Source organism: Malurus melanocephalus, unplaced genomic scaffold, assembly GCF_030028575.1.
Source record: "Malurus melanocephalus ecotype Western Australia unplaced genomic scaffold, MMel_1.1 scaffold_66, whole genome shotgun sequence".
Lineage (NCBI taxonomy): Eukaryota > Metazoa > Chordata > Aves > Passeriformes > Maluridae > Malurus > Malurus melanocephalus.
Window position 1 is genome coordinate 768,914 of NW_026623298.1, and position 26,241 is coordinate 795,154.

General features: G+C 36.0%; 1 protein-coding gene across 2 annotated transcripts in view; it reads left to right on the top strand.

Annotated features, from left to right (window-relative positions):
* PIBF1 (progesterone immunomodulatory binding factor 1) overlaps nucleotides 1–26,241 on the top strand; it is a 105,447-nt gene that overhangs the window by 47,086 nt on the left and 32,120 nt on the right. For both annotated transcript variants that reach the window (XM_057366466.1, XM_057366464.1), the window contains exons 11-13: nucleotides 13,798–13,963; nucleotides 17,161–17,311; nucleotides 21,312–21,402. In XM_057366466.1, coding sequence (XP_057222449.1) covers nucleotides 13,798–13,963; nucleotides 17,161–17,311; nucleotides 21,312–21,402 — 408 coding nt within the window. The remainder of the gene's footprint in view (nucleotides 1–13,797; nucleotides 13,964–17,160; nucleotides 17,312–21,311; nucleotides 21,403–26,241) is intronic.

Below are 26,241 nucleotides of genomic sequence, written 5' to 3' on the forward strand. Positions count from 1 at the left end.
TCTTCATCTGAGCATTTGTGCACTCGAGTCTAATGACAGTTCCCCTTCTTGAGCAATATTCATGGATGTCACCTGCAATCCACAGTCTTACATTATCATACTTAGCCTTTTTCAGCACAAAACAGAGGATAGAGCACAAGGACCAGAACTATGCTGTGATTTCTGCTTTATCTTCACTTCTCCAAGGTCACCTCCACTGGTAGCTTTCGCACTGGTGGTAACTCTTAAATTTGACACCAATGTTTTCTGTTTACTCTGCTGTAAAGGGGAATATTTCATGCAAGGTCCAAAGCATGGGCAAGAAAAACTATTATTAAAAATTCCAGAAGGAGTTTCTTCTGAAAAGTCTGTGAACTCCTTGACAAAAACAGGAAACTTGGGTGGAGGTCCTATTTTGAGTAAAAGTGTTTTTGATCTTCACTTCCTAAAGCCCTCACTCCCATGTCAGAGACCTTTTGCCTCATCTAAGGACTGAATTCCAGTAATCTGCTGATGTAAGGCTTAAGCTTGACTCTGGAGGRCAGTTTACACTTCCATATCCCTGGAACTTAAAAAGTATTTTGTCCTCTGCCTGTAAGTTCAGAATMATTTTATGAATAATGATGGGGTGACACTATTCTCATATCATTTACTAAAAATGGACAAAATGAGATCTCCTCACTTAGGAATAACTGATCTAATTGAATTGGTTCATYATCTGGTAGGAGTGTTGAATGAATTAAAAATAGGATGGCTTGTACTCAACTGAAAKATAACCAAAGTGAGGAGAGATGATTTAAGACCTATTTTCAAAGAACTTAGAGATAACACAGGCTTAGACACCAACAGGAAGTGGTGGTCCAYTTGGATAGGTCACAGATGAGTTTGAGAAGGTTTTTTTTTTTCTTTTTTAATTTTCTAGCTGGGAAAGCTGCAGAGTGTTTTTCCTATGCTGCTTTTGCTGACCAGAATMATCTGTACAGTAAATCCCCAACATCCTGTAACAATGGGGATTTTACAAATGGAAATACAACAATAAAGTTCTTAGTAGTGTCCTCCCTATTAGGAAGGCTGCTGGACTGTCAAGTTTTCCTACTCAAAACAGCCACTGGATAGTCTGATAGGGGGAAGTATTTTTCAGTGTTTGTGTGTCTTGAGTCCCTCAGTTTCTTAACTTACTTTATTGTTGGTCCCTGACCTTTTTTGAAGTAATGTGACTRCTGCTTCGTTACATATTGCAGTTTGAAATGTTTGGCCCTTCTTACTCTGTTAGGCAGCAAGAAGAATTCCTTTCCATTTATTCTTCTACAGGAAAGTTCTGCACCACTTGTATAGCTGACATGCTTTCATTTGATATTAATAGACTTCAAATTTTTAAATACTTTTTTAGCATGCAGCAGAGTGATCGTAGGGAACCTCCATCCTTCTAACCTGTATCATTGCATGAAAAAGCTCTAATACTTGTAATCATAATCTAGTAGAGCCTGTGCCATTGTGTTGGTTCCCAGCACAAGTTGTCCCCTGGGATTTGCACTGCAAATCATAAGCTTTAACTCATGAAATCCTTATGCTTAATGTTGCTTTCAGAATGGTAATTCTGCACCTTTTATTGAAGATTCCTACCCCATACTCATGGTGTTTTTGTGGGGAATACAGCTTGGAGTCACTAACACTCTGGATGTCCTGAAGCAATTTACCTGTAACTTCATAGAAGTGTGATTTCTGTATGCACRTTTGCAGTGCACACTGTTTGTTGCTTGCCTTTGAATGTCTGTTTATGGTTACCAGGAATCCTGAGATGGAAAGAAGTGAAAATATGGGCCAAACTCCACCCCATTTATATAACAGCAGTCAAAGTATTAGACTGTGTGTCCCATGAGTATTGCTAAGACAAGCATGCTGTAGTGTCATGTGCCTGTAAACTGCATCTCCAAGAACAGCTGACAGTGGCAGATTTTCTTGTTTTTCTGAAAGACTGACTCCATTTTGAATTAAGGCAAATTGAGATATTGCCTGTTAAGGGGTTTCAGATTAAAGACTGGTTCTAACCTGGTTCAGACTAACAGTAGAAGATGGAATGCTAAGAATGAAGCTCAGAGTGGAATAGACTTTAAATTACTTTGCAGAAATATTAAACACCTTCACCTACTGAAACTTTATTGTAGCARACAAGGCAAAAGAATAGCACATCAAGCAAAATGAGGTTAACCGAAGTGCAGTGGTAACTAGACTTTTTCAGTCATGAGCTAAACATTCATTTAGAACTGGTAAATAGCATGAACAGACTGAAGTGCAAAAGTTCATTCTTCCAATTTTAAAGGGAAATAAAATTTTTCTGTCTATAGRTCCCCATTCAGTGGAAGTCTTGTAAACCATAAGAATACAAAGGGCTAAAGCCATGTTTTAACATACTGTTCAGTGAATGTGTTCCTTTATGGAAGGAGTTAATGATAAAGTCAGAAGAAACTTTTGATGTGCTCTTCAGTGAGTGCAGGAACTGCATCTACAGTTGCTTCCTTAGTTGCTTGATAGAGCCACTTTCTGGAGATCCTGAAAAGAATGGATGATGACAGGGATGAAATGTTACAAGCACTGGACACACAAGTGTAGTAGGAGATTTTCTCTTTCTTGCACAAAGAAAGGATGCCTTCTTTGATGTGCTACTCAGTTGGGACAGRAAATATTCGAAGATCAGGAGTGTCTCGTTCGCAAGTCCCAGTAGGGGAAAGACCCAAAAGAACAAATATTTGTTTTCAAGTCCACTACAAGAAGAAGGAAAATTGTACTTCTTAGGTGTGTTCATTGCATGGATTGTGATACTTCAGCTAAAGAAGGAATTGTTGAAATGGTGAGATAGAACAGCAAATTGGAGGAAAATAGAAAAATTAAGACAAAGATATGTAGGAATAGAGAAGAGAGATGGTCATAATTAGAGGAAGTAGAGAAAACAGAAAATTTGATTAGTCTGAGAATGATATGCACTAAAATAAATGAATTTCAGTGCTTTTTGCTGTGATACCTTAGGAGAAAAGTGATGGTTCTGTCACATCTAAGACCACTCTTAGAATGTATGCATGAAACTTGTATTACAAAGCCTGTTAGTATTCCAATAATTCATGAATCCTGACTTTCTTTTCTTCTTTTCAAACCTGGATTTTGTTTTCTTTATTTTCAACTGCCTTTCACAATACTGTTCTTCTCAAATTAATAACTTAAGTTGTAAAGGGAAAGATTTGTCTGTCTATAAAAATTTTGTTGAACTTGTCAAATGACTGATAATATACAGAAAAGTATGTTRTGAAAGCAAATATGCTCAAGAATGGAGACAGCTTGGAGCTAGCTGATTGGTTTTTACAATAGTTACTGCATTTTTAAAGTATTTTCATTTTTCACATGCCTCAGCAGGTAATATAGGATAATTTGATAACTGAAGAATTTACTGTGATAGGCTGCCTTATAGAAAGCTTAGATTCACTTGACCTTTTTCTTGTTTGCAGAGACAGAGAAATGTTCAGGATTCRTTTATGACATCAACCTTTTATAAGTCTGGATGCGGTGACTGTAGCTTTTGTTTTGGCCTGTGAGARTATCTTCCATATTTTTTTGTGCTAATGGTACCATTGTCTGTGTATTTGTTGTTCTTACAAAGATTCTCTGTTTGATTTGAAAGTCTTGTACAATTTGGGAAAATAATTTTTAGAAACAGTCTATGTTATATTTCTGGAYAATGACACTTGGAGATATCTACGTTTTATGATTTGGAACAAACCAGGTAGTTTACAATACTTTATAATTTGATAGYTGTCTCTGGAGCTGAAATGCAGTTATGAGCTTTTTTTTGTTTTCAAGTCGTGTATGAAGAGAGGTTTTCACACTGTCTCCTTTGTCTTCCTATTAATGGTAATGTGGTTCCAATTACTGTCACTGCATAGAAGAGGATATTATACATATCTTAAACTTGAAAGAAGACAGATCCAGTTGTGCTCCCATACCCACTKCTTGTCTGTCAGTCATTTTAGTATCCTTTGATGACCATCTCTGCTGTTGCCATTACTATGTCTTTCCATCCTTTGCTCTTCTAACAAAAGCTCCCCTTAGCTGCCCAGTTGCACTGAAGCRTGCCTGATGGCCTGCAGGCAGCTTAATGGAAGTTCCTTTAAGTTCCAAAAAACAGATGGAAAGCCATGTATTTTTCCAGCATCATACTTAGTTTAAAACAACTGGTGGAAGTACATTCATAACAGTCTTTGGTATGTGATTTTTGATATATTAATAGTTTCTATGTAGCATTCAGTTGCTAATAAGGAAATGCAAATTATCTTGGCTGGGATCATCTTTCTTGTCTTTGAAGGGTTTTGTAAACKGCAAGCTCAGTATTAGCCAGCAGTGTACTCTTACAAAATCCTGTGCTGTATTATYAGGAGAATAGTCAAGACATCAAGAAACGTCCAGTTTTGAGGCATCCAATACAAGCAACATAATGATAAACTGAAGTGAATGTMGAGGAGAGCCACCAGAATGGTCAGRGCTGCACACTTGCCCCAAGAGGAGGCGCTGAGGATGGGTTTGTTTAGCCTGGMCTCTGGGGCTCCTGGCAGCAGTATCCCCAATGCCTATGGACACTGGAAAGATGAAGCCAGGCCCTCCACAGCAGGGCATTGAAGGGTATGAGAAACTGTCGGTGGAAACAGAAGATTCTGAGTTTGTATAAGGAAAATCTTTTTCATTATAAGCATTACTGTGAGCAGTCTCTATCCTTGAGTTTTCAAGACCTGAGTGGCTAAGGCTTTGAGAAGCCTGGTCTTATTTCATAGGTGACTTGACTCTGAGAATAATGTTGGACTAGACCAACTGAAAATCCCTGAAAATTTAGGCCCCCTGAAATCCCATCCAACCTTAATTATTTAATAATTGGTTTGCATTTGTATCATTGAGATTTTATTTTTAAGGGTAAATTTCACTGGAGAATAARTGGAATATGATGCAGCAATTCGCTGGCCTCTCACAAGTCATTGCAAACAGCAAGACCATCCATTACATTCGTTCCTTATTACGGGAAAAGGTAGTTTGCTGTCCCTCATTGCTAACTAGCACTTTTAGGAACATGTCCTTGGAAGATAACAAGGTATGCCTGTACCTTGAACTCTGCTTATCAGGAAATCAAATCTGTTATGTGTGATATAAAGGACATACCAATCATTTGCTAAATTATGGCAGTTTGTACCCTAACCTTCTGACCTGTTCTGCCAGACTCTTAGTGGGGAAAGTGAAGGGGGTGTAAGCAATCTTTCTGGTGGCATAGTAGGTACCAGCTTTGTCTGATGGTCTCCCAGTTAACCTTATCTCAAAAGATTTGTCCCTATTTTCTTATTTCTCTCCCTGCCCTTTTCCAGGAAGCTTCAGTGATAACMCTTCCTTTTCTTATTTTTTTCCTTGATAATCATCCATTTATTATCACCATATAAAACAGAATTTTAGATTTTATATTATTAATTTCRTAGAAGTTGCACTTACAGAATAAAGAATTTAAATATTTGTATGTTTATTTCTGACTGTTTTAAGGAGGTATATGACATTCCAAACATTTTTCTTCTTGTAGGTGTCTGTAGTTGTAATAGCCTTTAAATTTTATTTGTTGAAAAGAGAGAGACGTTTAGTTACTGCTCTTGTCATTTATGTAACTGCTGTTCTGTCAATCATTTCACATTGACTTTTTCCCTCTYTTCATTATTGGAATTAAAAATCATACAGTAACTATCTTTTGTTAAGTATATATTTACATTTTAAATTATCTTAATCAATTTTCTGTTAAATTGAAGGAACAGGAGCATATACATCTACAAAAAATGAATGTTATTTAGTCTAGCAAGTAATAATCACTCTATGCGGAATCACAAGAAATATCTGAAAGTATTTATATTGATTTAACTGAAAACAGTTCAAGCACCAGTTTTAGAGTCTTTGTGTAACTGTTGGCTCCAATCTCTTTATTTGCTTGAGCACTGAAGAACAATGTTTGTAATGTTTGTAGTGYAATAATGATAATGTAATGAACAATTTCTATAGCTTCCAATATCAGATCTATTCAGGTGTGTTTCATCTGCTACAATAGCAATTTTTTACAATTATTTTCCAGAAACACAAGTGCTATTACTAATAGAGAATACTTTAATAAAGTAATAATATCTYTGGAAAAGCTAATAATTGGTTTAAGGAGGTAAGTTGTGGAATCGTTATTGAAATTTGTACGGTAGCTTGAAACAATTACTATGAACCATAGAAAAAAATTATCAAACCTGCTAATTCCAAGTGTATGCTACAAATTTGGAACTTAGTATAGAGTAATGTTAAAAATTGATGCTTTCATTTTTAAGTTTAATATCAAGGAAGTTGCTGCCCTTTTCTTTATCCAGATCTGTTTTATATTTTTCATATCAAACCATCCCACAGTTATAATTCCAATTAATTACTTCCTCGTTGATCAATACTCGTTAGTGGGGGATAAGTCTCTGTACTACTCCTTGCCTGTTTGTTGATTTAGTACAAAATTTATCTTTGTTAGCGTGTCATTTTTTGCAAGGAATGAAGTAAACCGTGAAAATACAGGTTTAATAAAGTTAATGGTTTGGGATGCCGTGGGAAATCAAATAGAGGAASGTATACACAAAACATGACTTTAGATTTAATGAGATTTTAATAAATGTACTTTGGGTTCTTTGCTGTTGGGTTAAAATATGCACAATAGAAAAAAAACTTATTGCATTGTAGGGATCCTTTTCAATCTGTCACTTGAAAATTATTTTTATTTTCTTTTGAAATGAAGTATTTATTTTTTTGAGCAAAGATGTTGATTAGTCAATGAGAAATTTATTCATGCTTATTCTGCTKCTCATCCAGATGTATGGTCCACCATAGTTCAGCATGTTTCTCATACTTTCAAGATTGGCAACTTTTGCCATTTTATGTGCTGCTGCACACGAATGCGAAAGATAATTTTGTACAGTGTATTGAGGCTGTGCCAGAAACAATAGAACTGTTCAGCTTCTTCTGTCTTATTTTGGCTTGAGGTGCTGATGTCTGCACCCTTTAGCTTGGCTRTGTTTCTCTTTTAGATTGTTTCCTGGACTTAGGAGACTTTTATTAAGCTATTTCCTTTGGTATGTCTTCACTAGGCTTCAGAGGACTCATTTCATAGCCTTCCTGTTTGAAAAAGCAGAGTCTTTAATCTTTCTTTGGGCTTATTTTGAAGCTTCATTTAAGGGATCTTGTGAGTTGCTAATTTCCATTTTTGGGTTCTCAGATGGGAGATCTCTGTGCCTACATCTGAAATAGGAGTCTGGTTGGTATTGTCTGACCAGCCATGTATACTGATGATTCCTGTGTTTCATTCTTCTGGTTTTTTAGAGATTTAGAATTTGTCATTGCCAGAAACATAGATGAGAACACAAGGTTATACATCTTGACTAATTTGTATAGTCAAAGAGAAAAGCAACTACCATTAGACTCCTCAGAATTACGGAGGTGACTCTGTTCTCCCATATATGTATCTAAAAACAGGTTTTGAGGAGGAAACATCCTTTATTATATGCTTACTCGTTTCTTCAGGTCCTTTTTGTTAAGGATGCTCTCACGCTCTTAACAAATGTCTGTATACTGGTGAAGTTCAGTTAGGTTATTTGAACATYTTTTGTGTTTATTTCACTGAAAAAAATAGCAATAGAGTCAATTAATATGCTGATCACCTAAACCAAGGGATAACARTCTAGGTAGGTGAGCAAACTAAGCATTCATTGGCAGCATTGAGCTAATGCAGAATAGCAGTCACACCCATTTTCTTCATTTTCTGTACCAAGGCATGACAGGAGTTCCTCTTCTCTTTTTACAGTTGCCCATAATAAAGAGTGCACTTTCAGTAAGTGAAAGACTAGATTTGATGTCCATCAGAGCTCYAGGATTGAAAGAAAACTCCCTAATGAAGTTTTATTTTGAAATTCTTGTGACTGAAGTATGACTCCCAAGAACAGGCTGAAGCAGCTTTTACGCAGTAGTTTGAAGCTCTGCATCGGTGCAGGAGCAAATCTTACATTTCACAGTCAGAGTCAAAGAAAARGAAGCACAATTTTATAGTCAGAGACAAGGAAACAAAGATGAATTTCAGTCCCTGTCAGACAGCATGATTCAGCAGATACATCTAAGGCACACACATTTTTTATATTGCTCAGTCTTGCAGTCTAGAGTACACCGGGCAATTGTTGAGTTAGGGTAGAAAGAATACATGGTTCCTATATTCTGAAGAATTCATATTTCTGAAGAACTCATAAGTGATTTTAGGTTTAGGTGTCCTGAAGCTRCAAGTAGTGTAAACCATCTGTCTGTCTTGCTGAGTGTGGATGTTTGGAACTAGCACTTTTTACAAACTGCAAAATAGTATGTGAAGTGTTGTCTCCAAGGAAGCTTTTTCGACAGAACAGGGATCAGAGGCCAGTACAAACTAAATGCTTAGAATGCTGCRAAACACAAAAATCTGCTTTGAAGCAAGAAGCTTTAAACAAAGCTTCTAAGCTTTCCTCTCAGATTTTACTGAACCACATGCAAAAGTACTGTATGTTTAATTACTTGATACGAAGCAAATGTAACATCTGGTAAGAACTTGCATGTTAAATCAAGTTTACCCTTCAGCATCTAAGCTATATGGATTTTTTTTTAATTACAACCTGAACCAGAAATATAGTGCTGAAAAAAAATCTCAGCATGTTGTTTGGGAAAAGCACATTTTAAGTGAAAATTATTTCAACAAATAAATTTTTCATTGCTTAAACAATTTGTAGATTACATGCTTCATTTTCTGTTTAATCATTATGCTCAGAGCTTTTTTGTTGTGTTGGATGTATTCAAATTYGTTGTTAATAAGTGCATTGTTATTTTAGACTAGATCAGAAATAATTTAACATATTTGATAGTTTTGGAGTAATAAATACTACAAAAACCTGAAAATGTCTTTAAATTTGGTGTAAAAACTTTATAAAATAATGTATTTTTAAATGAAGAATGACAGATTTCTTACCCGTTTTCTAGTGAATATTGAAACAGACTTTCATTTTATGAAATCAGCCAGATACATGACTAATCAGACTTAAACTGAGTGTTGCAAAASCTGAACAATGAAAGCATTTGAAACTAAGGAACTGAGTTCTTGCATTTTTAGTTACTTTGTGGGTAGCATGTGAACACAATTCATGGGAAATTTTTGTTTGCTCAGAAATAAGCCAACCAGTTTTTAGTACCAAGGATCAAAAAGAGAACCAGTGGAAACAAGATCATTTCAGTATCCATGTTTGAACTGGAGTCTGGCAGTTTGCTGCATGYATGGGCAGAGTTTATGCAGTCTGTGACATGACTGAATTTAATTGAGGCCTATCTAGACCACTGTTGCTCCTCCTGTGACTCCAAGTGGCACAAAGGACAGTAAGGAAAAATCASTTGTGTACTTTAATGCTTAGCTTGGGGCTCTTGGAAGTGAGGAAGCTTTAACCAGCAGAATCAGTTGCAGAAGGTGAGAAAGTTAAACAGGGATTTGAACCTCAAATTGCAAGAAATATGGGTAGGATTTGAGGAAGGATGCCAAACTATGAGGGTGATAGAGGACTGGAGAGAAACAAAAACACAGTTAGGAGATTAGGGCTGTAAGATAGGAATGGAAGCTGAATARGCTATGAATGTAGATGACAAGAAAAACAGATGCCTTGGGTATAAAGAATGAAAATGGAATTTGAATTCAAAAGACATCTGGGCTGGTGCTGGGTCTGAGAGGGAGAAGGGCAGGAACATTAAAGGACATGTTGGGGCTGGCAGTGGGAGGTTAGAGAGAAAAGGCCACGTTAGGGAGAAAATGTCTGTAGCATTTAGGTTTCTTTGCAAATTTGGCACTGAACCAAAGCACAGAYATTTGTACAAATATGAGAGTATATTCTAATTGCTTTAAAGATCTTAGATTTGGACCTGACCCAAATKGGGACTCGGGATGATTTCACAACTTACAGGGTTTTTTTTTTTCCATTTTTAAACTTTCTAAAATATATCTCACAAAGCTTTAGGTTGGTATAATAAGGTTTACAAAATTGGAAAGGGTTTGTGTTTTGTATCATTTTAGTAGGGCTTCCTTTGGAAGATACATTTTTTAAACTTACTTGCTTGGCATTCTTTCTTATTAACAAGTTTCATAGTAGGATTTGCCACTTCTTGAAAGGTTAATTTTACAAATTTATTGTCTTCTAATGTACTTCATTGTTCAATTACCTTTTTAAGGAGTACTGCTGTGCTTGTCAAGTATTGTAGATGGGTGGTTTATAGTTCCTCCATTCAAAAAACCAGTTGGTTGCCTTATTTTCTTCAGTATACAGACTACATGATTCTACMATGAAATCTTTTCATTTGCTCTCAATATATGCATGTTTTGACAAGTTATYATGTCATTATCCACTACTTGAAAAACAAGCTCCTCTGAAAAATCTTTCAAACCATACAAAAGAGAGTTCAAGTCCCTCTATGAGTATTCCCTCTTCTCTTTTACTCTAGAAATAATCTTTTTATAACCATTGTGTCATTGCTTTAGGAAACTTCATTGATGGGTCAGCCTAATGGCACAGAGACACAAAGGAATTGTGACTTCATTTTAGATGATTCTTACATGAGAGATGTTTTCATTGTCTCAGTCCGTAATTTCCCTTTCATTCTCTGCCCTCATTCTTCTGTGAGACTAAATACTCTTTCATTAYATCAAGTTTGCTAAAATTTCTTGATGGGAGAAAAATCCTGCAGACCCACATTCCAAGGTGGTTGGTTTTTTTTTTCCATAATAGTAATATTAAAGCGTAGGGTGGTTTTGTTTTCTTTTGTTTTCCCTTAGAGACCATCTAGGCAGATAAAGGAATGTATTTCAGCACATTCTGTTACCTGACTCTATGCACACATGCACATACACTTGTGCTGAAATAGTAGCCAAGAAAGCAGAGATACTATCTGGCTGAGTAAAAGCAAATATGACAAAGAAACTGTGAATGGTGCTATGGTGGAGGAGTCACTAGTGACATCAACAGTGTAGCAAGGTTAAAAGAAAACTGACCCCTTATAACCTTGCCAGTGCAAAACAGATCAACAGTCATGKAAGCTATTTCAAATTTCCAAAACAAAATACAAAATTTCTTTCGGAAGTTACTGCTCATGATTGAGTTGAGAAGCATGTTCTGGAAGTGGCCAGTAGGCTGAGTAGAAGCATCAGAGAACTACAGACTTTCTCTACTACCTAGAAAGTAGGTTCGGAGAAATATGGATTGGCTCTGTTCATGCATGTTTCCAGTGTGTAAACCTAGAACAATACAGATCACTGAAGCTCAGAGTGGATGAAGGTCTGAAACTGTGTACAGGAAGGCATTGCCATTTCTTTTGTGTTGAGGCGGAAGGTGAGAATTTGTTGTTGAGAGTSCATAAACATAACTAATAATTAAATTAAATCTGTGTGTTTCATCACATGGTTGGCTGAATGACTTGTGTCTTCATGAATGTTTAACTCATTTTAGAGCAAAGCATTCTTCCCAGGATTGCAAACAATATGTATATCAGAACAGATTTAGTGTCATGTCTGCAACCAATCATGTACGAAGTGTGGAGAATTCAAGAGTGCTGATTTTTTTTTTTTTGTTGTTTTTGGTTTTTTTGTTTTTTTTACATGGTGAAATGAAAACAGGAGCATACAGTCAGGAAGCAGTGATGAAATACTTAAACTATCAGCACTTGAAAAGCACCCTTTGTTTGAGAGCAAATGTCATACTATTAAAAAAGGAAAATAATTTTTAAAAGAAAAACTTCTCATGAGCTCAGTAAGCAGAACTTCCAACCTCTTCTCATACAGCCAGTGAGGAAACAATCTTTTTCCTGCGCCGGACTATTTACACACACATGGATGTGTGTCTATATGTCTATAGAGTGATTATCTGGGGCATTATAATGACACCTGTTGATTCTGTTCAAATTAATTACAGTGAAAATTGCTTCCTCTTTGTGCCTTAGAAGCATTCCTCCATCTGAAATCTTAAGGGAAAATATTTGAAGTAATCCCCTTGTTTTTTGTTAAACACTCTCCATCCCACCTAAAAATCAGGTGCTAAATAGGATAGAATTGTGTTGCRACTTCTATTTCACCAATGACAGCTAACAACAGCCTTGCTGGGTTAGAATAAATGTTCATCTGGCAATCCTGCAATTTGTTATGAAGTGGCTTCAGTGTGAGAAGTACCATATTGCATTTAATGGTTCTCAAAGGACTTTTTTSCTGCAAGTTGAGTGTTGTCACAAATAAGTGTTAATTTTTAGTATTCACAGTATTCACAACATCTTATGATAAGGAATTTCACAGCTTTCTTGTATTAAAAGCAATTTATATTTGTTTTCATTCTRCATCATTAGATGACTTCTCATTCATCTATTGGAAAATACAGTGGATTCTTGTCTTCCTTCTCCATTCCACTCATGATATGACAGGCCCCTTATTTCTTCCTTTTCCTTAARCCATCTCTTTTCCAAGCTGTAGAGTCCTAGTTTGCTTAAGTGATTCATTCCACATGGTGCAGTTGTGTAAGTGTGTGATGTAGTTGGATGTCAAAGGTCTTCCTTCCTACCCTTSTCTGTTGCTCTGCCACTTCTGTTCCTTGTGAGGTGAGGTACTAGAATGGTTGTCAGCATTCAGTAATGCAGGCAACAACATGGAATTGCAAAGGGACACCGTGAGTTTTCTGTTCTTTATTTCTTTCACAATAATTTCCAAAATTTTTGTTTTGACCATTATTTAAAATTGAATCAAAGTTTTAAAGGATTTATCTAGTATAATGAAACCCAAGAAATTAAATCAGTCAGCTAGAAGCTCATCATTTTATGTATATGCTCAGGAGTATTTTTAAAACCTGTGATTTACTTCACATATATATCTCCTCCCTTAATATGTTACTTAATGCCAAGATGCATGAGGTTTTCTCCTGTTCTTCACATCACCCGAATTTTCAACTATCCAATAATTTAGTATTCCATCAGCAAACGTTTTTATGCCTCATATTTGAGATTGCCTGTTAAGTATAATGAATGAGTAAAATAGGTGAGGTCCACTTCTAAGTGGAATATTATTTGTCACTTATCACCTTACAGTAATTTTCTCAAAATTATAGTTCATTTCTGCTGTTTGAGAAGGATCTGTGATTCTGAGTGACTGTGGAAATTAGTACACCACTGTGGTCTGACTTTTCTTCATATGTTTGGGTATGGAAAAATGCAAGTGGAACTGATAAGCTATGATATCTCACAGGATGCACCACTGATATCACTGATGTCGRTACCACCTCTCCCTAGCACATGTAACACATGGGGATGAAGAGGGGTGRCAATATTTCATTGGTGTCTCTTCCATGAAAAGACTTCAGTGCATACATTTGTGTACTAAAAGATTCACATTGATCTAACACTTTAAAAAGAGGAAAAAAAGTACACTGTAAGGTCATTGTCATTTGATTYTACATTAACAACATATGTAGAAAASCCGTAGACTGTTTTCTGTGCACTGTGTTGTGTGGTGATTATAATACTGAATTTTCCTAATGATGTTTCAAATACAGGTTACAGTATTTGCTTAGATAACCATCCTAATACCTATTAAAGTCTTCAAAATACTGTGTTAATTTTTGAAATTTGTACCTATAGTAAACAGAAGTAGCATATATTCKAAGTTTGTTTATTTTTGAAACATCAAAACTTACTGTTTCATTTTTCTTCCAGGTATAGACAAATGCAACTTGGCACAGAAAGCAAAGTAGCTGAACTTCTTCACCAAAGTAAGTTAAAGTCCTTCGAAACTGAACATGTTCAACTCATGCAACAAGAAACAGCTAAGAATCTTTCACAGTGCCAAATGGAATGTGAGAAATACCAGAGGAAGCTGGAGGTATGTTGTATAAATAGACACTTTATGGGACATTAGTTGTTTTCAATTGTAATGTAAAGTAGAAAAGCTTGGGGAAAAAGTAACAACATGGCATGGCTGAATTAATATCTCCACCAAATTGTGCAGAARCAGGGTCAAATGACAAAGCTTACTAAGATCAATCTGTCAAACAAGACCATGGGGAGAGGAAACAGCAAAACAGTACCTCATTCATGTGAAGTGTATATATCTGTTTGTGTCACAGAGTTGCTTATGTCAGTCTATSTGAGGACTCTAGGGAGAGAATAGTTTCAGCAGAACAAGTCCGATGAATTCAGTATCATTATTTACAGCTGGGATCTGTAATAGCATTGTTACATAATAAAATACTTTTTATTGATACACGATTGTGGAATAAATTTTTACAGCTAAAAAGTCAAGGGGAGCAGGGTGTATACAGCTTTGAAAAGACTTAACCTTGCTAGTCCTAGGATGATGGGTTACCTTGGTGGGGTGCCTGACATGCCCCCAGTCACTCATTCCTCCTCCTGAAAGGATGGGGCTGAGGCAAATRAGCTTTATTAAGAGTATGGGTTGATGTAAAGATAGGGAGATCACTTGACAATTACCATCATGGGCAAAATAGATTTGACTTGGGGAAAATTAATTTCATTTACTACCAATTGACATAGGTTTGGATGGTGAGAAGCAAAGACAAAAAGTGAAACATCTTTCCCCACCCCATTCTGTTTTATTTTATCTTCCCTCCTTAATTTCTGACTCTTCTATCTCCTTCCAGAGCAGTACAGGGAGGAATGGGGAATAAGGGTTTGAGTCAGTCCATAACAGTTCCTCTCTGATAGTATTTCCTGCTCACACTTATTATTCTTCTCCACTGTGCATCCTCCATGGACTGCTGCTTCCTCCAGGAGAAGATCTCCTGTCTGGGCTCTCCATAGCTTACAGTGCCTTCTAGGKTTGTYCACCTGCTCCATCATGGGGTCCTGCAGTCTGCAGTGTKCACATCTGCTTTGGTGTGGTCKTTGATGATCYRCAGRTGGGCARCCTGCTTCACCATGGGCTGCAAGGGGGTCTCTGCTCTAGCACCTGGAGCACCTCCTCCCCTCCTTCTCTCACCTCAGTGTCAGCACCATGGCTATTTCTCATTTTTTTCCCTCAGTCCTCACTGCCATGCATCATTTTTGTCCTTCAATAAATACGGTTTCCTTGAGGTGCAGACCCCYTGGCTGAGGGACACAGCCTGGGTATCTGCAGCTAATACACCTGTTTATGTGACCTTTAACCACTTGGGCCTGTTTATCTCTACAAGCCTAGAATTTATTATCTTTCAAGCATATGTATCATATCTTGTTCACTTACTTGAGTGTTGGAAATGTGAGTGTTCCACAGAGAAAACTTACTTTTAAACAAAGTTTCTTCACTAATCCAAAATTAGTCCCAAAGTCATATCACAGAGTCCAGTTTATGAGATTTGAATGAGATTGGCAGTGTGTATTTCAAACAAACATCAGGATACAAACTGGACAGGACAGAAGAAAGTGACATCTATGACAGACTTTGTTTTTTGGGGAAGGATGCCAGTCCTCAGGTCCCCACATTTTAGTACTGAATCTGCCTAAGTTGTTCATGAGGAGGAACTATACAGTGGAAACAGAATTAGAGTTTCAGATAGGCTAATTTTTTGTTTTCTCCGTGTTGGGACATTCAGATCCTGGCTGATGAGGTTAGTTGTGGTCACTAGCACAGGGAGTGCCAGTTTTGCTAAACTTTGAGGTTGCTAATCAGATTTTTAATTGCACAGACATGTCTCAACTTGGAGAATGTAATTCAATTTGAGTTATATTATCATTTTCTTCGTGGAAATTTTTTGATCCGATAATGAATATTTGGCATTCAAATCTACTAATGCTTTTGGCTCTTTTTTTTCTCTAAGAGAGACACTTTTAAACGCTTTCATTAAGAAATATGCACTTGAGTGCCCTTTCCTTAGGAAATATTCTTGCAGAATTTCAATATTTGATGTCAGAAGCTTTTACTTTTRTTCCTTTTGACTCAGTTCTTGGGTTTTTTTTTATTTTCTTTCTTATATGGAGCATTCATGTACTAAGATTTTATTTCTTGCCCTTACAGGACATTGATCTTTATTAATAGTGTAGGCACTGGATCTTGTGGCTCAGCTACAGCCGTTGGGACTAACTCTTGCTTTTACTTAGGACACAGAGTAGTTTCTCTTGCTAAACTAGGAAACAGATGGTTTCTATGTTGCCCAGTTTTAACCTATACGTGTATTTCTTCTGTGACACTAGACAGAGCTTTTTATATTTTCAAGTGGCTTGTTTCTCTAAGCATTGTGTATTTTTTAGTGGTTTTGACAGTGACTCTGGTATTAGTGCTCTGCACACTGTGCATATATTCTGTATCTCAGAATCTGTTTTCACTTGTCATTCTGTTTGTGATTTTTACTTAGGAAGTTAGTRTGGAATTTAACAGCAGTGCCATGTGGTGATTTCCTGTTTTGGTGGGATTTTTTCTGTAAAGTATGTAGATTGCTACTTTACTTTATGAGGATTTTCTCATTCCAGTTTGGTGTGTATTTGTTTGGTCAATGTTGTTTCTTATTATCAAGCACTGTAACAAACCTTAGTTATTATACAAGCCTTCATAACTCCTACTTTTGAATATGAGTGGGTTTTTGCTTAACCATAGTGGATTAAGTATTTACMTTAGTCTTGAATGTTAATCGCATATCGCCTTTTCTTCATAACTAAGACTGGTATAGCTTTAATGCCAAATTTTTATATTTGCATTCTGCAAAGGAATCTTCTTTACATAAATTCACTACTGAAATTTGAATCTCATTAAAGCAACAAGAATAATTGCRTTTATATTATTTTGAATGCTGTATGTGATTTTTTTTTAGCTTTTACCTGGCTTATTCTAACCTTACTTTAAAATTTTTGTAACTTTTTCAGACAGCTTCTTAAAAGATAGGCCTAACACCTGAGAGTTTAATCTGTTYAATGTAATGTTATTGAAAGAATAACTGCTTTTTAAAATGTTTTAAACATTGCTGTGCAAAATTTACATCTAATATTTAATGTCATACTGCTACACATTTTACATGTATTATATTTTGCCTCTTTCAAAAAAAAGCTGTAATGATGAATTCRTGATCTTTCTGTTATTCATTCTCACAGGTGCTTACGAAGGAATTTTATAGTCTTCAGTCATCGAGTGAAGCCCGCATTATTGAGCTCCAAACACAGAATTCTGAGTTTCAAGCAAGACTAGATACTTACGAGAAACTTGAAAAAGAGCTTGATGAGATAATACTGCAGACAGCAGAAAGTAAGTTCTGTCACAAATTATGCTGTATCTGTAGGTGTTTCTGGCATTATGATACCTTTTTTCTCATGGCTCTTGGAAAGTATTACAGTGCCTGTCATTCTTCKTCATTATGCCTGACAAGTAAAAGGCAGCAATTATTTTGATAGAAAATATCAATGGCAGGTTTCTAAATGTACCTGTGAATGTGTATCAGACATCAATATGTCTGTGTTTATTAAAAGTCATCTCAGGATTCTGTCATTTCTCTTTTCATTATTCTAATAATCCATTATAATTGGATATAGTATTTAGAATTCTTCTATTATTTAAGCACATTTTAAATGTCAAGAAGCCCTCTTTGTTGACAGGCAAATACAGGTTTTATATTACAGTACACTGATTAATGTGAATTTTTTAACTAATTGGAGGGAGAGAAAWGTTCTTCCTTCTGTTGAATTAATAATAATTAGACATTAAGTGGTTGCTTGTGGCAGCTTGGTCTGTTCCAAGCACTTAACCATGGATTAAGTTCATACCTGATTACTCCTGAAAATTTTTGTCTCTCATTAGCAAAAATTAAAATGTTCTCAAACACAGCAGAAGTTCTGTAAAATCTCTATTCATTTGATTCTCAACCTAAATCAATCCACTAGGCAAGTAATTTCTAATTGGAAATTATGATTCTAATGTTGAAATCTTCTAGCCTATGCATAAACGGAGTACGACATTCTAAGAGTTCAGTCTAATCCAACTGTCTTCTTCCCCTTTCTTTATCTTTGCTCCTCCAGAAAATAGTCACAATTTATAAAGTTTTCCAGATAGAAGATTATTGCGTAGGCTTTATGTATAAACAATAATGTATAGGAAAGTGTTCATTACCAAGATGCAGTGATGTTGGGTCATCTTCAGTTAATGAGATTGCACATACTTTATTAATTTTGTACACTGCAGCCCATRCTTAGAATGGCCTGACTACGCAAAGGTCCAGTCTGACCGTAAGCATGTTTGCTGTGTACACGCTTCTGTTGTAGTCAGTAACATGTTTTTWTTAAGTGTGTATATATAAAAGCTTGCCTAAGGAGTAATTTATKTGTTAATACAGAATTTTTGGACCTTACCTTCATTTTCTCCAAGGAGAAGGTAGAGTTCAGAATACTTTTCTGTTTACACTGGTTTGCATTTTCTTACACATCTTGGGACTACAGTAAAGTTTTTTACTAGATCATTCTTAACTTCTTCTTACGTATTTTTTTCTATTACAATTTACATTGTATGCTACAGAATTCTAAAGAAAGGAAAGTTTTCAAATGAACCAATCTCTTAAAATATGACTTTATTTTCTGATTTCTTTGGAGAAAAAAGGGGGTTACAGCTTATTATTATTTCAGTGTACTTTCTATTTAATAATGAGTTTGCTGTTACTATGGTGTATTTGATATAGAAAATTAAAATTAATACTAGTTAAGTCTTGTATCTTAGGAAAAACAGAAGAAAAAAGACTATTAAAAAAAAAAAAAACACTTTGAAGGAGAAGACAAATACTTTCTCCTCTGTCTCAAATTATGTCCTGATAGTTACACGTCATAAATAGCTAAAGGTAGAAAAATACTTGAAAGGAAATGTAATTATTTTTCAAATTGAATGTGTTATGGAAATACTCCAGTTTGTCTTTTCGGGGAATATAATTTAGACTGAAGCATTGTGTGGAAGACAATTARAGTTTTCTACAACCTTTAGTGGTAATAAGGATTAATCTTCATTCCTGTGGTSAGCTCTTTATATTTAAAGAGCATATAATGTTTTTTCCTGCATCCTGAGTCATGAAGCCTTTGCTGTTTTATCGTGTTTGGGGATGTCAGTAGGGGTTGGGTTCTCCGGACTTTTTAATAAACTGTGCATTTATTTACACATGTGACAAGGATTTTGTCATATAATATATAAATTATATTTTAAAATATATATATAAACATTTTACTTTCTCTTTTAGAAAATATGCATGTGGAAGATATCACTGAATTTTTACTGTTACTCTCCAGTCATTGTCACTTGCTGTATTAAAATTGAAATGACATCAAACTGCTGTACAGGAAGCTATCAAGAATTTATATAGCCACTTCTAGCAGTGCCTGAGAGGTTTCCACATGAATAACAATAGTAAACTTTCTTTGCATTTATCTGTTCTTCCTTTTAAGAGTAAAATTTTCACATTAGGGTGTTTTTGTTGTAGACTAGTTGTTTGATTTTTCTTGCTTCCATTGGTTAGTGTCTTTCTAAGAAAAAGATTGAACCTATCTGTATCCTCACAATGGTGTTTCTTTGCTGAGTAGCATATGTAACTGTCATTARTAAGTTTCCCCTAGCTTGTAAAATGTATATTTTACACCACAAAGTAAGGTGAAGAGCCTGGAATGTTGTAAGAGAAGTTCACACTGATACAGAACATTACTTTGATACCTACAACATTTCCAGTTGTTTTTATCTTCATCTTTGTGATGACATGTACTGGACACTGCTCACAGATCTGGATTTACAGGACAGGATCTTATGTAAGTTTTTCTGAGACATGTGACACTGAATATGTTACCAAAAAGAAGGGCATTAACAAAGGCAGGTTAAGTTATTCTTTTTTTTTTCTGAACCAGAGGTGTTTACAACCCTGAAAATTCCCTGTCATATTTAAGACAGCTCTGAAGTTCTGGTATCTTTGTAGTGCCACATTAGTAAACTTTTTCTGTCATACATACTGAAATTTCTATATTTTTAAAGTAACTAGATATGTGATTTATCACAGGTGCTCTTCTACAGGCTTTTCTCTTTCTAAATGTGTTTTAAGAATCCTTGTTTGAAATAGCATTACAAGGGTATTAGACAAGTGAGAACAGAGGCTATAGCATTTTGCAAGTTGTTGAGAAATGAAGGTATTTCTGATTTTGAGGCACTTGAGCATTAGGAAAGATGAGTCAGATAAGACTCACATCATTTCCTACATTTGTTTCTCCTGTTACCAACTATTTGATTCATTAGAGCTTTTGTGTGGTGTCTGGGCTGGTGTTCACTTGTTCTCCCTATTTCTCTCACACCCGTGCCACTCCCATTTTGTCTCATTGTCCCCCTTTACCCTTGCTCTTTGTCCCCCTTTCTCTGCCCCTGTCTACCTCACACATACACTTTCTACCTCACACATACACTTCTTTTTTCTTTTTTCTTTTTTTTTTTTCTGGCCCACTTCATCTTACAGGAGAGAGGAAACCTGAATTTTAGAACCAGAAATGTGAACATATGTATACATCTTAATCTTGCTGCTATTGGGATTTCTTTTCAAAGCAATTACAATGTGTTTAAATCCTTAGAAACATGTTTTCAGAAATCAATCACCTATGGAGGCAGAGATTATTTTTAATATTTCTACTTTGCATATACATATATTCTTTTTTGCCATTCTCTGAAGAAGTGGATGGCATTTGTTTGCATCAAGTGTGGTGAAATTTCTGATCACCACAGCCTTTCAAAAACAATTGTGAGCAGCCTGACATCAGCTCCCTTAGCAATATAAGATGTGTCCTGTCTGGTCTCATGGACTTGGTTATATCCTGTCACCTTAAACACTCCCTAATTTTATCTTCTTCTACATCCTTATGTATACATAGACAATTAATTCTTTAGATGAAAAACTTAAGCAACCTAACACTTTACTGCTGAATTAAACATACAATTAGTATCTATTTTGAGACCATACCAGTAGTATGGATATTCAAGCCCACTGAACTCTTTTCCTTTACATTCATCTTGCATAAGTCTTATGTTAATCATGAAAATAAAATGTGGCAAGTAATTAAAGTGGCACCATGTTTAATGCTAATGGTGAAAAAAAATTACTCCACTCAAGTCTAGAAGGTTGCACCAACTGAAAATTTAGCACCTAGAAAAATGTTTTTGCATGTTGAGTTGTAAATAGAATTGCTTAGAAGTTCATAAGTTCTGGCACTGTTCTTCAGCAGTACCTTTCTGCAATTTTTTGCAGTGGAAGATGAAGTTGAAGCTGAAAGGGTTCTCTTTTCATATGGGTATGGTGCTAATGTTCCTACAACAGCCAAAAGACGACTAAAGCAAAGGTAAAAAAACCTACCTTCATTAATTTACTTGTTCAAGGTAAACTAAATGAAGATACATGCATTATGTTTTGTTTTAGAATCAACCAGTCTGATTAACATAAAGAGGTTTTTTTAATGACTTAAGTATAACTAGGATCTATTAAATGGTTGCATATGAATGAGCATATACATATTTTTCTAGGTCATTTTAAGATCTCATTGACTTTCAGAAAGATTAATTACAATTGTATAAAACTAAGCAGCTGTAAAAACAGATTAGTTACATTGTTTACATTTATATAATAGGATATGTATTATTAATACCCTAAAATCATTGTATTTAATAGTAAGAAAAACATATCTGTCAGGATATTAAGGAGGACAACGGTTCTGAGCATCACTATTTTACCTTCACTAATACAGGCTCTGATTCCACTTACATTTTTTTTTGTTTGCTCTGGTTTGGCCAATTTGAAAATTTGATCAATAGATTAAAATGATACACAGGTGAAAAGCATACCTCTTGGTCATAGTCATTTTAAACTGATAAATTTATATTACGCATTGTCTTTAAGAAATAATAGTGACATTTGAATGGCTCATTGTGAGCCTGTGTATTGTGGCTGTGACTCACTTCTCCCACGCAACTGACAATGAGGTAAGAGGAAATCACTTCAGGTGGTGCCAGGRGGATTTAGGTTGGACATTTTCTTCACAGGAGGGGTTGTCAAGCATTGGAATAGGCTGCCCAGGAAGGTGGTGGAGTCACCATCCCTGAAAGGTGCCATGGTTTGGTTGTCAGTGTGGTGTTCAGTCTAAGGTGAGACTCGATCTTGGAGGTCTTTGCCAACCTTAATGGTTCTATGAATGTGGGTTTATTTAAAATGCTTTTGAACTGTGGCCATAGAGTTTGTTTTTCAAAATTAGGATGGTAGTTCTCGGATGTCCTGGTTTAGAAAAAATTTTAGGAGAAAACGCTCTGGAATGAATGTTTCCTCTAAAGAAAAGGGTTTCAGCAATCCCTTCACACTGACATGAATTTTCTGGATGAAAGTGAAAAAGCCTGTTTATTTAACAAACAAGGTGCCCACAGGGCACGGGAAAAAATTMATAACTGCTAGATATCGAACCTTCAGAACCTTACCTCCTCCTCCTGCCACACACACACACAGAGCAGAACAAACAAACCCAAAATGCCCAGGGAAAGGAAAAACTACCCAGCACATGGTGAAAAGTAACAAAATGGTGGATGGCTTCGTCTCAGAGAGGAGAGGAAAGTCYATGGAGGAGCTCAGGGGGTAAAAACCAGATGGGAGCCTGGTGAACCTCCGGTGTTGTCTCCTCCTCACTGCAGATGGAGCTGGTGGATTTAGAGCCCTTTATTTCATTCATTCAACTTCTCCCAAGGTCTGGGCTGAGATGGGGTGTCCCCGTTGCTTCCCCGCCAATCCGCGCTGACCAGCGCCCACCAAGGGTCTCATTCAGACCAAGAACCAAACTGAACCATCTAAGAAAAAACAACAGAAGCCACCAAATAATTGCTGCTACAGTCCTGGGAAGAACTTCTTGCCTAACCTAACAAAAACCAGGCTAGCCTAAGCAACAATACAGCCTCCAGTTGGCATGGCGAGCTGAGCACACGGGGAGTGAGAGCTTAAACAAAGCCCTCTGCAGAGCTCACTCAGTTCCCACCCATTCCTGGACTCACCTAGAAGCTGCAGGACCCATTTCTGTGCATAAAGCAGACAATAAGGAATAGAGTATCATCATAAAATCACCCCAAGACATAGGATTAGGTTTGTTTCATGCAATTTGAGTATGCCTACAATGTGCTCAAATACAGGAAAGTCAACTGCGTAATTTGTGCTAGTGATAGGCTTTGACCAAAAAGAGGTATTTCAAAATCATGGGCAGACACACCAAGAAGAGTATAAAGATGGGATAACTATGTATCATACCTTCACATTCAGAAGCTGTAATAGCAGGTTTTTGTCATTTACAGCTGCTTTTTACTGCAAGTATTATTTTGTTTAGTTGTTTTCATCTTCTTAACCCCTATCTTCTCCATAACAAAGTATGTTTAATGTCAAAAGTTACTAATCAGAACTAAGGGCAAATGATGGTTTGTTCATATTTTCAACAAGATTTATGGGCCACATACTATTTCTTCTGTCGCATATATTTTTTAAGTGTTGTYGATATGATTGTCAGTCAGATTAGACCTACTGTGCACTGAGTTGCATATTGCTAACAAGTATAAAGATTTTATATTTGTATGTAAGTAGTAGTATTACTTATCTAAGTAGTACTTAACTTTGGCATGACTTAATTTGCTCTTTCAAGCCTCTTCAGATTGTTTCCATGTCAGATTTCTCTTTATAATGCATAAAATTGAAGAACAAGAACAGACTGGGGATGAGGAACATGCAAAAAAACTGCCTAACCCTATTGTATGTCTGATTTAGAAAACTGTTGCGAGTTCTATAGCACCACTTCCTAAAGGTTCAGTTTATTCCTCCTTTGTAGTTTGGGCACTTTTCTGAGTTTCTGCTTAGATCCTTGTTTCCCTCCCCACCCTTGTTAGATTCAGTTTAGATTATTTGCATATATAAAAATTGTGTTAAATCTCCTTTGAATGCTGAATCTGATGATCAGGCCAGGATTTCAGGTATGCTTGGAAGACACCTTTTGAGCTTAGAAGCGCCTGTATAAGAATGACTCATATACTCCACTTTTGTTCCAAAAGGCATTGACTAATAAAACTGATTTAATCTTTCATTATAGTGTTGAGGGCTTCATAGACTTTCCTTATCTTTTAGAATTAAAATATTTAAAAAGCCATTAAATACTGTGTATGGTTTACCTGCTGTTTTGATTCGAGGAAAACTGCCATGCAGAATGTGTGTGATGCCTTTGGCTGCCAAATTTTTTAAAAGCAAAGACTCTGACACCATCCTCTGTGTTTAGCACCATTAAAGAAACACAGATAAGTTTTCTGCTCTCTAGGATTGCTTGAGGAAAGAGTCTGTTGTTCTCTCAATGTGAATGATCTTTCTGGAGTCCACTACCTGCTCTTTAGTTGCAGACTTACAGGATCTTAAATGAAGAGCTCTTTTAAGCTCGCATCATGCACTTCAGTCTCTGAAAATCTGTACAAAACCCACCTTGTCGAGTAGTGTGGGGTCTATACCTCTTTGCCGACTTGCCAGAAACTACTACTTCATTACTGTGGATGTGGGCATTGTGTACCCATAGTACTAAATTAAGTGTGCTTGGGAACACACTGATGCATCAAGACCAAATGGCCTGTAGTAGTCCGTTTCCATAAAACAATTCTTAATGATTTGCTTGCCCATGGTGATTTCTTAGCTATGCCTAGAAAATGTTTGGGAGTTGTTAATTACAGAATTCAGAATACTACCAGGATTACTCTGGTGATTTGCTAACAAAGAATTCTCACCTTCTTGAGCACCACGTAATTTTCTAGTATAGTTGGAATCAAATGTTTCCAGCATGGCTTTGCAGATCAGTCCCTTCGTCCCTTTGCTTTAAATTTACTAGTCAAAAGCTTACTGCCAGGTATACTTGAAAGATATACTTGTGTTATACTTAAATATTTGCAGATTCAGGTAAAGTTCACTGAATAGTTGTAGCAGGGAAAATTATCATGGGCTGCAGCTCTAAAGTTGCCATGGGAAGGTATCCAGGTTTTCTTTTCCCTTTCACTCTAATAGCTACTAGTCAAAGAAGTGATTCCTTTCTCTTTTGTACTCGATGAGATTTGTGCCTGAAAGAGTATGTTTGTAACGCAGGTGAAGAATATTAAGACTTCTGCCAAATCTAGAAGTCTATCCCATTTTACTGAGGAAGAGCTGGAGTTTATGATTGGTCTGATTTTCAGATAAACTTTGTACACTCAGTTTTATGTACTCTAACCCTGATCTTAAGGGTAAATTTACTCTCTCTGTCAGTCTGCTTTAAAGCACTTACCCTCTCACAGATTCAGTATCATGGTCAAGAATTGGTTGTGGAGTTACTCAAGTCCTGCCTGGATGTAATCCTGTGTGATGTGCTCTGGAGGCTGGACCAGATGAGCACTGTGGTCCCTTCCAACTTTGCCCATTCTGTGATTCAGAGGAGTTGGCAAGTCTAGGTTAGATGTCTGGTAGTAGGCTCTGCAGTGCATAATGAATCTTCCCATTGCTGCCTATGGATCTGTGCTCTTCAACTGATAATAAACTCTTTTGATTCTGGACATGAAGCATGCAAGAGGTTGAGGATCTAATTTTTTAACTAGGTTGTTTAGGTAACTCAATGATCATTTCTCTTCAAAGTTAATCTGTGACTCTACATAAGAGTTTATTTAAAACAAAACCAGCAATAACACTTATTTATTTAACATTAAATGTCAGACAAAACAATTTTGCATCTCTTTTGAAAATGATAAAATAATATTTTTCAGTGTTTTACTGCAAAATGTATATTAACGTGCATTTTAAAACAATTATTTAAGGTAGAAGTCAATTACAGTGATTCTGTAAAGTTGCTAAAAAGTAAATAATCCTAATTAGGTGAACCATTTTGACAGTATTACTCCAATCATATAGTATTGAACAAATTATACAGGTAATTACTTTGTATAAAATATTGCAATACCATAACTGTGGGAATGTTATTTTAGTGCTGTTAAATTTTGTACTATTTTCATTGTTTTTCTAACTTTGACCATGCAGCATGTTCAACTGTGTAGTTTATGTATCTGAATATTTAAGTATTGGTAAAAAATTAAGGCAATCAAGTTCTGAATTATAAATGTGAGAATTTCTTTTGCCTATTTTGGAAAAAATTCAAGTTGAGCTT